At 35.7% G+C, this 14,498-nt stretch overlaps 1 protein-coding gene across 3 annotated transcripts in view; it reads right to left on the bottom strand.

Annotated features, from left to right (window-relative positions):
• The window catches only part of SCAF8 (SR-related CTD associated factor 8), an 85,045-nt gene extending 72,667 nt beyond the window's left edge, over positions 1-12,378 (bottom strand). For all 3 annotated transcript variants that reach the window (XM_009281426.2, XM_009281425.1, XM_009281427.1), the window contains exons 1-5: positions 12,300-12,378; positions 10,770-10,814; positions 6,900-7,061; positions 3,060-3,216; positions 1,187-1,317 (exon numbers count right to left, since the gene is read on the bottom strand). In XM_009281426.2, the coding sequence (XP_009279701.1) occupies positions 1,187-1,317; positions 3,060-3,216; positions 6,900-7,061; positions 10,770-10,814; positions 12,300-12,338 (534 nt within the window). In that variant the 5' untranslated portion in view covers positions 12,339-12,378. The remainder of the gene's footprint in view (positions 1-1,186; positions 1,318-3,059; positions 3,217-6,899; positions 7,062-10,769; positions 10,815-12,299) is intronic.
• Positions 12,379-14,498: the final 2,120 nt, after the last annotated feature.

Here is a 14,498-nt window from a genome sequence, read left to right as displayed (position 1 = left end):
TTTTTTTTTTTTTTTTTTTTTTTTTTTTTTTTTTTTTTTTTTTTTTTTTTTTTTTTTTTTTTTTTCCTTTTTTTTTTTTTTGCAAAGAATACTCTCCAGGTAATAAACTTTAAAATTACCTTACTGACTTTCCATATATTTCCCATTCTCACTTCACATCCCTTCCTTGTTTAAGAGCTATTCCACTATCTTTCCTCCACATTTCACAAAGTATCCCACAAACTCATTTTGCTCTGCTTCTCAATGACCCATCAATTTCTTTCAGTGTAATCAGATGAAAATACTCCCTTCGCTTGACTTATGAACAATTACAGATGACTCTGCTTAGCTGAACACTGTAAAACAATCTCATTAAGTAAAGTTGTTGTTATTGTCAGCATCAGTGCTTCATAACAGCTCACTGGTGACCGCTTCTCATTCATATGCATGGGATTTTTGTTTAGTACCCCAGCAGGTAAAACATCCTATTCCTCAGTCCAAATAAAAATCGTAATACCAAAGTTATGCTGGTGCCAGAGTTCTGGCATAAAATGAAAAACGATGATCTACATTTTTACAGAAAGCTGATTGTGTGCACTCAACTTATGTGGCTGTGGCTTAAGAGGACAAGCAGTTCAATGCATGCTGCACATCAAGCCACTTTTTTGGAGTTGAGCATTTAGAAACTGAGGAACACAGTCACTTCTAAGACCTTATTTTTGAATGCTGCAAAATAAAAACTGTATTTAGCTGATGGAAAGATAAAGAAAAGAATCAACACACAGTGCACTTCCAGAATGAGTACATTCCCATTACATAATTCTGTACAATGTTTAGCTTCTTGGGGCATCCAGCAGAGAAATATGCTTAAACTGGCATTCTGTTTTATACCTATATCCATGAAATCTTAATGCTACTCTTGATTTAGTCATCTGCAATACTATATAGAGAAGTATGTATTACAGACCATCTTATCTGAAGTCACATTCTGTGATATTTTTAAGGAACAAACAGGGTTGGTTACAAAAGGTAACAGGAAGTTTTAGTTTACCTGGAACTTACTTGTGATGAACAACATCATGGGATAGTTAACATGGATACCGGACACAAAACTAAGAGATACTCATGAAAGCAGTATTCCTTAAGCGCACCTTAAAGACACAAAGTATCAAACAGTGTACAGTCTAATTGCCTACAAAATATTTACCTGTTGGCCTTGAGGACTCTGTAAAATCTGTGCAACAGCAGCAAGGGTATCTGTATTAGCAATCTGAGATACCCAAGGATCAGGTAAACTCTGCACCACATTGGCTGGAGTAACCGGAGTCACAGGTGTTCCTAAAAAAGAGAAAATCCAATACGCCAAAATATTTTAACATAGAGACTTAGAGATAGTGTTAGAGAAGGAAAAAAAAAAACCTGCTGTAAAAAGAAATTATAAACCAGACATTAACCTTCCTATTTTCTACAGCAAAGATTTCTGGTTTGCAAGAAATCAAATTATAAAGATACTATAATCTTCCTAGGACATCAAAACCACTTAATAAATACTGAGAAAGCACTGTATTAACATCAATTTAAACTATTTTTCTGACAGACACATAGAGTGCACAGAAATAACACAGACTCACATCAACATTCCTCAAGCAGCAGGATTACTTTGTGTAAGTGTAGTTCACAGCTCTTTCCGCTATTGACCTATGGGAACTACTAACAAAAACACTGACAAATGCAAAATAAATAGGTTTCACACAGTAATCCAAACCAGTTAGTGGAAACAATATATACGAAATGATAATTGTTAGCAATCTACTCAGAAACGTCTGCTAGTCCAGAACTTACTGGACTTGCACTTTATCCCCAGGAGGAGCCTTAAGGATTCTACTAAAAATTTCAACCTGCAGCAGCTGGACTCATGAGGACTGCCTGCTTTGTAATTTTTTTTCCAAGAGGAACATTGAGACTAAATCAGCAATCTGATAATTAGGTTCATGCCATAATCCAGAAGAATCCTCCAACCCTGAAAATACTCCTACTTTTAGCTCAGAAGTAGAGATACGTTGATGAACACTAAATGTAAATGACTAGATTACTGTTTTAAAAGACAATTAGCATCAGGATTTAAAAAAAGCATTAGAGTAAAACTATGATTTTAACAATTTAAAGTAATCAAACTAATGAAAATAAAAAATATTGCACTAGAATATGCGGTAAGTCCAACCCAAGAGCTGGAACTTTTACGTGTTTACCGACACCAATGAAAAATAAGGTGGGTTTGTCCACCTCACTCCTTTTCAGCATGGGATCAGCAAAAGGTGGGTGCCAAAAACCAATTTCTATATGCAAAATTTCCCATACATCCCAATCTTGAATGAAAAAACCTCTACAAAACGAAAAAAGTCGAAAAGCCGGTTCCCCGCCATCTACCTACCTAAGTAAGGAAGATGCTTTAGAGCACAAAATGATCAAGTCTGCATGTATAATAACGTTAGTGTTAACTTGGGACATACTTCATGAGCAGTTTTTTTGTCCACATGATTCTCCAGCATGATTTCTGGCCCACATACTTCGGATTTGAGGGAGAGGGAAGTATGTCACTGGCTGCAGTTTATATTGTCAATATGTTTTTTCCCCTCAAAATCATTGGCTGTCAGCCAGCAAAAGTAAAGGAACACTGTCTGACATGATCCAGCAAGCTCAACCCTATGGATAGCAAAAAGATACTGATGTATAATTTCTTTCAGTTGTGGCACCACTATTAACAAAGATTGCATTAAGTGCTGTGTTGGGTTTTTAACTCTGTCAGTGATCTACTGTTTTGACTTTCGAGTGCAAAACTAGGTCTTATTGCAGTTACTCAATCTAAATATAATATACAGTTGGAAAGTAAACACAACAGGCTGCCTCTTGGTTTTGCTATTTCGCTGATCTGGACACTGGCTATAATATATTTCTTTCTAGCATTCATTTGATTTGGCTAAAGGAAACCAGTGAGATTTTTCAGCATACTAACAGCCAACATACCAAAGCTGACGTAAGTGTTTTGATTCAAAGCATGATTTTAACCTGTTTTTGCTTACCTGGTGTATTGTTGCTCATAGCAGCTGTAGTGCTGGGCAAGACAGGGGTCACAACTGGAGGAGGAATTCCTGCTGCCATATCCAAGAGAGGCTGAATAATTTCACTCTTGAACACATTATTCTTCTGCCATAAATTTAGCACTCTAACAATTTTACTCTAAAATGAAGAAACGATAACAAAAGACCTGAGTCATGCTTATCCTTCTTGTTATTTTCAATTATGGAATTCTTAACAAGCAACGTCAATCTGTCTAGATTGAAGCACCTTTAGGTTTACAAACAGTAAGATCCATAAGATCAGTTATACTGGATCACACCAAAGATGTCTAACCTATGCACCTGAGGCTGTCCTATAGAAGATGCCTAGGCAATAGTAAAGCCACACTATGCACATGTGACAGTCTTCTCTCAACAGAAAATGAAATATAGTAAAACAAAACAAAACTAAACAAATGTATGTGACACTTTTATACCTTTACTCTTCAAAGACAGTATGGAAGGAAAATTATTTTAAGGAAACACTTTAAAGCATTACTAATAATTAAAGCAAGGAATTATTAGTCTCCAAAACTTTTATAGTCAACATACATGAATGCAATTCTGATCTACCTATGAACCAATATTACTTACGTCCACTGAAAAATGGGCATATACTAATAAGACTGCTAAATACTTTTCTTGGGAAAGTAGCTCAATATTTTGCAAGCTCTCTTTATGAAGTGAGGAATTTAAACTGGAACACAATTCCCTGCCTATTGAAATTACACAGTAATATTAAAAATGTGGATCACTGGAAAGGGAAAAAAAATTAAGACTTCATTCATTTCCATCAGATGTAACTAATTGTTCAGCTTGCAAATACATTTCTATTCCACTGTTTTGATCTGCTCCCAAATCTTTTCTTTTGTAAGCTTCACTTCTACCCAGAGGCAAGATTTTGCTTGATCTTGAGAAGTTGGGTAGTAATGTATGTGATGGAAAAAGACATCTGGCTTATTTGGAAATAAAAAAAAAAGTTAGTTGTATTAAGAACAGAAAGTTCTTCATAGGATCTTGTGTTTGCTGTCACAAAGATGGTTTAATTATTGAAATTCTATAAAACATGAACGTAAGAGTACTTAATCACACAGTGTTTAAACCAAAGAAAAAAAAGTCTGCTTGCCCAGAATTCCAAGAGGATACTTAAATTTAATAGAGGGAAGTGCTGAATTTTCACTGCATGGAAGATGTAATTTAGTGCTCCTTTAAAGAAATCTCTGAAGGCTTCCATTCAGCATTACAATATGCGAGTCTTTCTTCTCTGAAAGTTTGTTTTGTAAGGCAGTCCCCGACAAGTCCATCAGAGGGTCTAACTTCCCTCTTCTATCCAGAACATTAATATAAAACTATTTCTGTGCCCCAGTATCTGTCTCCCCCTTGCATTTTCCATGGCTGAGCCAGATGAAGGAATCAGTGGGGGTTTTCTTGCTACTTTAAATGAAATGCTACTATACTTCCGCTTGTTTTTTAAAAAAACCAACCAACCAACCAAACTGTTGTGTTTCTCTGTTATGCCTGTTAATCAGATTAAACATCAAGATGCGAGAAAACAGGTACATAAGCTTGGTATCTTTGACAGCACAATTTTTTGCTGGGTCAGATATATGGTAACTACTTTCACAGCACAAAGACTTTCCTATAATACCGAATCCATATGCAACATAGCAGCAAGACATCTGCAGCAAAGACACATGTAGCAAAATACATTTTCCCTAACTGAGGTGAAAAATATCCTAGAAATGAACCTGATAGGAGCTTTACAGACCATAAACAGACTACATTGTACTATTCCTCTTCACATCTGTGCTAGTTTTGGCTGAGACAGAGTTAATTTTCTTCATAGTAGCTAGTATGGGACTGTGTTTTGGATCTGCGCTGGAAACAGTGTTGATAACATGGGGATGTTTTAGTTACTGCTGAGCAGTGCTTACACAGAGCCAAGCGCGGCTTTTGCTTTACCTATTAAACTGTCTTTATCTCAACCCATGAGTTTTATCACTTTTTCCAATCCAATTCTCTCCCCCATCCCACCGGGGGGAAGAGAGTGAACGGCTGTGTGGGGGTTAGTGCGGGGGGGGACATTTGGAGTGATGGCGTTTGTCTTCCCAAGTAACTGCTAGGCGTGAGCCCTGCTTTCCTGGAGATGGCTGAACACCTGCCTGCCGATGGGACATAGCGAATGAACTCCTTGTTTTGCTTTGTTTGCGTGCGCGGCTTTTGCTTTACCTATTAAACTGTCTTTATCTCAACCCATGAGTTTTATCACTTTTACCTTTCCAATTCTCTCTCCCATCCCACCGGGGGGAAGAGAGTGAACGGCTGTGTGGGGCTTAGTTGCCGGCTGGGGTTAAATCACGACAACAAACACCTCTAATGTGACACATCAGTTGCCATGCATTGAAATGTCACAGAATAAGTGGCACTATTTCTTACCATATAATACATTTACTATATTTTTTTTAAAGCCAGACACAAACTGAATACTTGCGCCCATCCTTGCGCCAGCCCTCCTCCTTCAACAAGTCAGACTATTTCCATGTTAATATATTTCCCAGAGTAGTCAGCTAAATGATTATACAAAACAAACTAATACTGCTTAAGGAATACAGTTAAATGAAGAAAAATGTAAGTTAACTATCATGCCTCTATATATGTAAAACACTGTGAAGCAGCACAAGTTGATCACACAGATAACCTAAAACCAGACTGGAAAAACGTCATTTAACTTAAATAACCTGTTCAGCAGCACCTCAGAATTCAGTTGCAGAAGAGAAGACAGACATCCATAGCAGAGTTTTTCAACCACTTAGAATTTGCAGGTACTGACGTTATTTTCCTGCAGAGGTCCTAACTCCTCTAAAAAGGCAAGAATCCTAAGACAACTACAGGATACACGCAATGGCTGAACTCGCCTTAGTCACCTTCCATGGATGCCTTGGGTTTTCAGATCTTTGGTTGAAAAATACAGCTGTAGGATGGTATGTGACTATTCAAAGAATAACCTGTCATTCTCTTCCTGCAGTGTCCTGCCTCACTTTCTACCTGACTTAATGATTCTTACACAAAATTATGTGGAGATAAAGCCCTTAGCATTTCACATCTTTTTGTAATTTTTCAATTCAATAATAAGAAACTCTAGCTATTGTAAGATCAGTAACAAGTATGAAGGAAATGAAACTGCCTGCACCCTCTGCTATTTCCAGCCAACCTATCATAATTTGGTAGCGATCTTGACTACTACGGTCCAAGGTAACAGCTGAACTATTGGGTCAAACTGTTCAAGTTAGGCCTTATTCAGCTGTTGGTTAATTCAGTACCAAGGAAAAGTAACTTTTAAGATACTTTGCTGTTTTTCTACTGCTCCTTCAGTCCAAAACACACTAGTTTGCACTGAAGTTACTGCTACCAAGAAAGATTATTTATTCCTTGACACAATACAAAACCTGTTCATTCATTTTCCCACTGAAGAGGGGAAGAAGACAATAAAAGACTGACTACAACTCCCTATCCTACCAAATGCCTGCTTAATTTTTTTTCCCCCATCAAAATACATTAACTCAAATCCATCCAGTCTTCCTGAAAACCTTTTTGAAATTCTAATTAATCTAATTGGATGTGTCTTCCCCTATTACCTACACTCACACAAGCAAAATTAAAAGAAATACATATAAATGTGTAAATCTATAATTAGATCCACTCTAGCAAGCAAAAAGTGAGATCAGAATCTTTATTTTTAATAGATAACATACTAAAGATTGTTTTAATTAGGAAAAAAAAACCAAACTATAAGAAGTGGTTTACCTTGTCATCCCCAGGACAACGGTACAAGTTCTGGAAAGTGCTGATGATGTTATTGCTGAATCTGGGAGCAAATACATCCTTTTCTTGTCCAAACTGATGCCGGGACTGTCTTACAATGGAGTCAATGACATATAGACCAGGTACCTTGTATTCTGGTTTGCACTACAAAGAATAATAATTTAAAATGTGCATATGTGAAAAATACCAAAAACCATTAATGGCAGAGTAAGCATGAATAGTCCTCTCTAATCTTCAAATGGGTCAAAGTATTACCAAAATGTTCTCTATTTAACAAATTGTCCTGAAAAAGTAAACACTCTCAAAAATAGCTAACCTTTAATGTTCGAATTGCCACATCTATATGTATTCTGCAAGTATGTAAATGGTTTAAAATCAATTTACTACCACTAAAAAAGCTTTTTAGAATAGAGCTATTAAAACTCAGCAGATGAACAAGATATCCTTTTTAAATGCACACACCTATTTTAAGAGAACAGCGTAAAGCATGACCAAATTCTTAATAGTACATTCGGACTAGCTGTAAATATAATTCAAAATATTTTTGTCCTTCTTTATGATCAAAGTAAACACTAAAGTTAACATTTGTTTACTGTAATTTACATTGTTGTAAGTAGTGTGTACTATATCCTGCTCCTGCCAGAACAAGAACATATTTATGTGGACATCTGTTTGGTTAAGAATATACCAGTGATACTTATTTTAAAAATGTGGAAAACTTGCATAATTTACAAACAGCATTGTATTTATAAAGCATGTCTGCTAACTACAATACTAATTACTTAGGTAATTTTACTTACTTAACAGTTAAAGCTAAATTTGTTGCCTTTTAATTGCAAAGTAATTGCACCAGACTAGTGCAACCAGTTTTAAGACAGAATGAAAAGTGGTACAAAAATATAAAAAAAGTCATCACCAGAACATACTATGACATGGGTTCACTTCATGAATGTTGGTTGTACACATTTATCACACAAGGTACTATGGAAAACATGAGAAAGTACACCCATTCCCTCTCTGTCCTAGATAGTCTATAAACATACTATGTAACACACTGAATTCATCATCTCTAATACAGTGCCAAACAAACTCTTCAGACTACTAATTTTATCACAGCCTAGATACAAACTTCCTGTTTTGAAAAGTGCTGATTTACTAACATTTGCAACCTTGATAAAGCATTTATTTAGGCTCTAAACATGGTCCAGTGTTTTTAAGTATGGCATTCTTTATTTTTAAGAATGTGTGTGGCATCCTTTTAAGAATAAATGTGCATTACAAAATTAAAATCTAATTTCATATAATACACTGTCTTCAGAGAATCACTTCAATGTATTGTAGCTACTCAAATTTTAGCTAAATTATTACCAAAAATAAGAGTATTCTGCATACAGAACAGACAGGTATATGACTTTTCACACTACTGAAATTAATACAAAACACAGATATTTAATAAGAAAACTCAGCAAATATGCCAGGTGGAGTATTTAAAAACATGGCACATACAGAAAGCAAGAAAAGATTATAATTAATATAATAATATAGATTATAAAAAAGATCATAAAATACAAATAAAAAATTAAATAAAGAAGAATGACAGCTGGGGCAGTGAGCCTGCGTATCCCCAGTCTGAGATGAGACAAGTTTTTACACGACAAATGTTCACTTATTCCCTAGTGAGTCTAAGCAATAAGATAATTTGATTACTCAAAGATACTGTTCAAGTCTTGCTCTCACAATGGAATATCCTTACATATATGAAATGTGGTCACCTGACCCCTGAAGTGATGTTTTGCCAGAGAATAAAACAGTCAACCAAAATGACAATAGACCAGTGAGTTAAGTTGCACAAAAAGAGCATCATGGACAATTATTTCACCTGAAGTTTCAGTAACCTCATGAGATTAATTTTGAAGAAAGAAAATATTGGAGTAGGAAAGAATCAACAGTAAACTAATTGAGACGGCACTGACATCACTCTGGACAAGTCCATGGCAGATTTTAATGGAAGAATCAGTAGTTTTGAGCTTTAACTTGAAGTGATTTCTTCCAGAAAAACAATCCAATTATCTTCCAAACATATAACTTAAGTCCATAAATATCAAATGGCTAGAAAAGAGCTTTCATCTGCTTATCTCCGATTCTACTAAAATAAGAACTTACTATTTGATGTTATTAGTAATTCGCATGTTTCACTAAATCGTTCATGAAATACTGAAAAAAAACCAAACCCATCAAGCCCACCAAAGGGAAACATCTAATCCAGAGTAATCATTAACAAGGTTATCAATAACATCATACATCTGCCTTCTCTAACCAGCGATGAACAGTGCAGCACTCCCTTATCAAGTAGCACTGGACACCGAACACAAGTGTGCGAAGATAACCCCATACTCTTAGTAGCTTGTGGAAGGGTCACGAACAACCAGTCCAACTCCTGACAAATTACCACTCTTTCATTCAGAGGATAAATCTTCTCTTATGCCTCTGAATACAGAACTGCCAATCACAGCCACTGCAACTAAAAAGCAGTATTTGGAACTCGGGCAATTCAGGATTAATTTTGGGACATAAAACTGCAAATTGCTACTGATCAGAGATGGATAAGATGTACACCTGCTCATCCTCCTGTGACCACCTGTAGTATCAAACAGGGATCAGAGGATATTGATCCCTTTTCTTAAAGGTGGAAAGAAATCAGAGGCGATGCCCCAAAAGACAACTACCTGACAAAACACTAGCAGTGATGGTAAAGTATACTACTAGCCTTTACTAGTGCCCCGAAACATACACGACACCTTTTCCACATAGGACTGACATTCTAGTACCTAAATAATTCATTCATTAACTGTTCAGGAACAGTTAAAAACACCAGGCTGAAGCTGAACCCCTTTTACACTGTCCAACCACTGCCAAAAGGCAATGCAGCATACATCAGGCACCAAGGAATAAAAGGAAATGAGGAAGACAGGTTACTGACACAGAGCAATCTAGACTGCTTTGTAACATGGACAACAGAAAAAAAACTGCCTTCAACATTGCAACATTAACAGACTAACTTCTCTAGCTTGTTTGTCAAAATAAAAAGGCAATTTGATCGTAATTTACTCCTGTTTACAAGAGGAGAAGAAATTCAGTACCAAAATGATCAACTGAACAATCAAGTACAATGCAGACAAGGAGGAAAGACGCACAAATTGGGATCCACGCATTTCCAACTGGAGATAAAATGCAGTTTTACCCAAGAACAATTAACTGTTGCAAGAAAACAAAATGCAATAAAATTCTTTGTTATTCAGAATCTTTAAATTAATACTGCATCTTCCCAAAAAGTAATTCCAGTCTAGCCATATAAATATTTTTTGTCTTAAATTACTAGCAGGAACCACCGACTGAAATGCTACATCTCATGCTTCACAAAAGATGAGGTTGAATGGTCATCTTCCCTTCAGCTTTAAAATCAATGGGAAAACCTGACAGAAAGCAAAAGTAACTGTCACTCACCAAACCACTGTTAATTCTTTTGCTGTTAGCTGTTCACATGGGCTACACTGACAGCCTCTTTTAACATTAAATGAATACATACAGAGAAGTAGTATCCACAGTCATTCAGATCTAAGTATATCACAGCTACAAAATGGGGGCAAAGTATTTGTCTTTCTGTCTCATGGGTTACGATCAGCTACTGATTACTAGCAGAAATTGAGTATGTCTAAAAACTGAAATAAACTAACGTGTGATAAAAATATTAATCTATATGTGCACCTAAAACCCGATGGTCTTCAATACTCTGTAATCCAAAATGAGGACATTTTTCTCAGTGCTAACACAAAATACCCGTGACTGACTTACCTTTTGAATGAATTTCTCAACACTCTGTACAACGTGCTTGTAGAACTGGAAAATAAAATAATATTTCAATAGAGAAAAAAATCTGAAGATGCATATACTTGTTCAAGTCATGCAATATTGATAGTAAAACCAGAATTAGAAACTTTGGTTGATTAACCAGCAATCCAATATCTACAGCTGAGTATGCTGTCTTCCTTAGAACATTTAACAGCATATAAAAAAGCTAATCTCGCTTTTTCTTGCCTTCTGAATGTTTTTTTACACTGGATTTTTTTAAATAACATGCGCTTATTTAGTGAGAGCTAAGAGAATAATATAATTGTTCCTTCAAAAACATATCATTATTTCAGTGTACACAACTGAAGATGTTAGCCTAATGTTACTAAGCATAGCACTTCTCTGTATTTAATTTATTTTCCAAGTGTTCACTTTAATAACCTAAAAACATGAGTATAGGAAGATCTTATAACATCTACTAAATACTTTTTCTTTAAAATTAGCCTGTTTTGGTTTTTTTTAAACCTCCCATATCATCACAATGGCTCTACGTCATCTCAGTAACTGCTGTATACAATTAAATGTTGTTATTGAAATCATAAGAGTGGAAGCAGGATTTCCAAGTTAAATACATGATAAAACATTTTGGTAACATTTGTTTCATTTATAGAACCATTTACTATAATTTACTACTTGCTTATGTTCAATACAAGTTTTTAGCATTTTCATTATACTGCAACACTTAGACTAATTTACATAGACTTCTCATATTTAAGAAAGCCAGTGAATTTCACTCTTCTGTCATCAAATTGCTCTCTCTCCAAATTACACAAAATCCCAATACGGATTTCATTATCTGAAAATGTATCTGCATTCTCAGCAGAGGAATGTAGATAGGAAGAGCATAAGTTCATGGCTTTTTAGCTTCTATCCTATCCTCTCTTTCACCTCTCCAGCTTTCACTGAGTTTCCATTTGTTTTAATGCTTAACATTAACGGCATACTTCTTTCCTTCATCATTTTTCAGTGCTGTTTTCTGCTGTTCCATTGCTGTTTGGCAAGGAACATCAAAAATAATATCTATGAACAAACACCCATGAAAAGGTATGCTAGGAATTTATAAAAATGAAATAAAACAATTGTATTGATCCAAAGGCAAGGCAATCTTACATTTTCGGGGGGGAGGGGGGGGGCGGGCAGGGAGATTGTAGTTTTATATTTATTCATCTGTTCTCAGGCAATGTCAGTGTTTCCTTTTTCAACTGAGAAAAAAAACCCTGTCTTTCAGATCTGACTGAAGAGTCAAGTTGGTATAATTCTTTCTCACATATGACAACCAGCAAATGAGTGTCACAGAACAAATTACGCCTTCTGTTGCACTCCTGAAAATCCCATCACCATCACATTTGATCATAACTTGGAAATTGTACAAGGGAGGTGGAAAGTTCTGCAGCAAGTTCTTTAAGCTATTTAGTTATTTTGACACAGATGAGAAATGGAAAGGAAGTCAAAAGAAGTTAGCCAATTTCTTACCTTTATAGCCTTGATTGCTGCCTTGGTGATCTGTGTCATTTTAGCTTTAGAAATCGGTGGCTTATAATCATTTAATGAGTACAACTGCCAAAAAAAAAAAAGTTATCAGAAATATATTCTGCAGTTTTAAGCAGTAAAAAAATACATTATTTTTCCACAAGAAAATGCCACTTTTAATTTTCATCAGGTTTTAAGTATATATTACACCAGAAAAGGCATCCCCATTTAAGAAAAAAATAAGAAGGCCCAATAAAATATAACGTAAGATCCAAAATGCTTAAAAGGTAACAGTTTTTTCTTTGCAATGGTCACTATATACCTAGTTTTACTAGCACTACATACAGCAAACACCTGCAGATGAAGTTACAAAGGAAATATATACAATATGTAAATACGGTAGCTCTCATGAGGTCTTTCTTTCTAGGGCAAAAAATTTAATATACTTGACTACCTTTATGGAAGCATAACAGATGCTTAACCAAATACTTACTACATTCATCGTCATATGCCTGCTGAATCAAATCTTTTTATTTTCCATTAAACAAAACCAAAACATTTCCAGCCCAGTGAGAAAGAGCATGTAGCAATTTTGCCACTTAAAATAGCAGTTTTGGAAAAAGTATAGACATCCTCCATTCACTGTCTTAACTCAGAGAAATAATGTATCAGAAGTATTACAAGTGCTTAAGCAAAAATCCAGCTGGGTTCTTATTTTAACACAGCTTTGTAACTTCATTAATATCTAACCACCAAAACAGCCACAGTACACAAGTAGCGGAGTTTTGCAACAATTTTCTCCCAGGATGCAGTAATAACTCTATTCTTTTTACTTGTACATACATCTCCTAGCAGAAGCAATCCAGCATGACAGATATTCATCAGAAGTTTGCTACACAGTGAGAACTGTACATTAACTAACTTCATAGCTATGACTGGTAAGTTGTAATTGGAAACGACTCCCTCCTTCACACTGAGTCAGGACTCCATCATCCAAGACTATTTACTTCCTGTGAAAACCTCTGATTATTCACAATATGTGGCTTTGAACAAAATGCTGCTCTTTTCTCCTTCAACCCTAGGTGTTAACAGACAAGGGACTGTCTAGTATTTGCTGCTTTCATACATAAAAAGACCAGATACAAAATGCCAAACCAGTTTTAAAGATATTCTTGTCTTAACTTATATTGTGTTTTCATTTACAACACACGTTTAGAAGCATGTTAGCTCAAAATAGAGCCCTGATAATAGGAATGACCATCCATAGACAATTTTTTATTTCCTTCCTAAAGACAGGAAGAATGGGAGTTTTTCCATAAAATGGTCATTGAAACAAAAACAAAGCCAAAAGACCCCTCTCCTCTCCTACTACACACCCTGAGCAATGCAATACATTGAACTAGATTAACATCCATGAAGATATTAACAATATCTTTAACTTCCTAAGATTCATTCAACTTTTAGCAAACCGCTAGCTCAGAAAACATAATTCAGAATTGTTTACATTTAACAAAGTAAAATGCAACAGTAAACAGGATCACACAGTGGAAAGGATTAGACAATCTCAAATATAGGTCATGCTCCCCAAGTTGCTCATAACATCGCTCCGAAGCTAGCATGTAGATATTCTTCAGTCGTATTTGAATTTCCAGGAGACAAGGATTTCTTCTCCCTGCAAACATGAGATGCTTTTTTTCCTATCCTTTCCTGTCAAAACCAGTTTTAACTAAAACTTCGCATAGCTGTCAAAAGACAAGCTGAAAAAAAATTGGTTTGTCCAAGCATAAGTATCAGTCTTCTCAGCTTGAAAGGATTTCCATTAAAACAGTGGAATTATAACCAGTTCACAGCTAGTCATCCACTTTTAAAAACAACTGTTACTACTTCTCACTAATGTTAATTGCTGTTGCAAAACATGCTGAACTATTTACGTGCTTCTTATATAACAAAAAGCAATACGCTTCTAGAATTCAAATACATAAATGCTCTTCACCAGCACGGGGGAAAGGGAGAGAAGAGGCAGAAAAATCAGGAGCCTCCAATCAGTTTCTTCTCTGTTTTATACTTATAGTTCAGTGCTCAACTTCCAGTTACTCACAGGTGATTTACCAGACTGTGGGTCACTCATCCTGGCTATTGGCTTGGCTGGATGATGTGCAACTACAGCTAAACTACTTCTGGGGCCACTACAGTGCCAGAAAC

This window comes from Aptenodytes forsteri, unplaced genomic scaffold (assembly GCF_000699145.1).
Source record: "Aptenodytes forsteri isolate BGI_AS27 unplaced genomic scaffold, ASM69914v1 Scaffold82, whole genome shotgun sequence".
In the NCBI taxonomy this organism is placed as follows: Eukaryota; Metazoa; Chordata; class Aves; order Sphenisciformes; family Spheniscidae; genus Aptenodytes; species Aptenodytes forsteri.
Note: the sequence above shows the minus strand (reverse complement) of the source record. Positions and strands in the feature narration are given on the sequence as shown.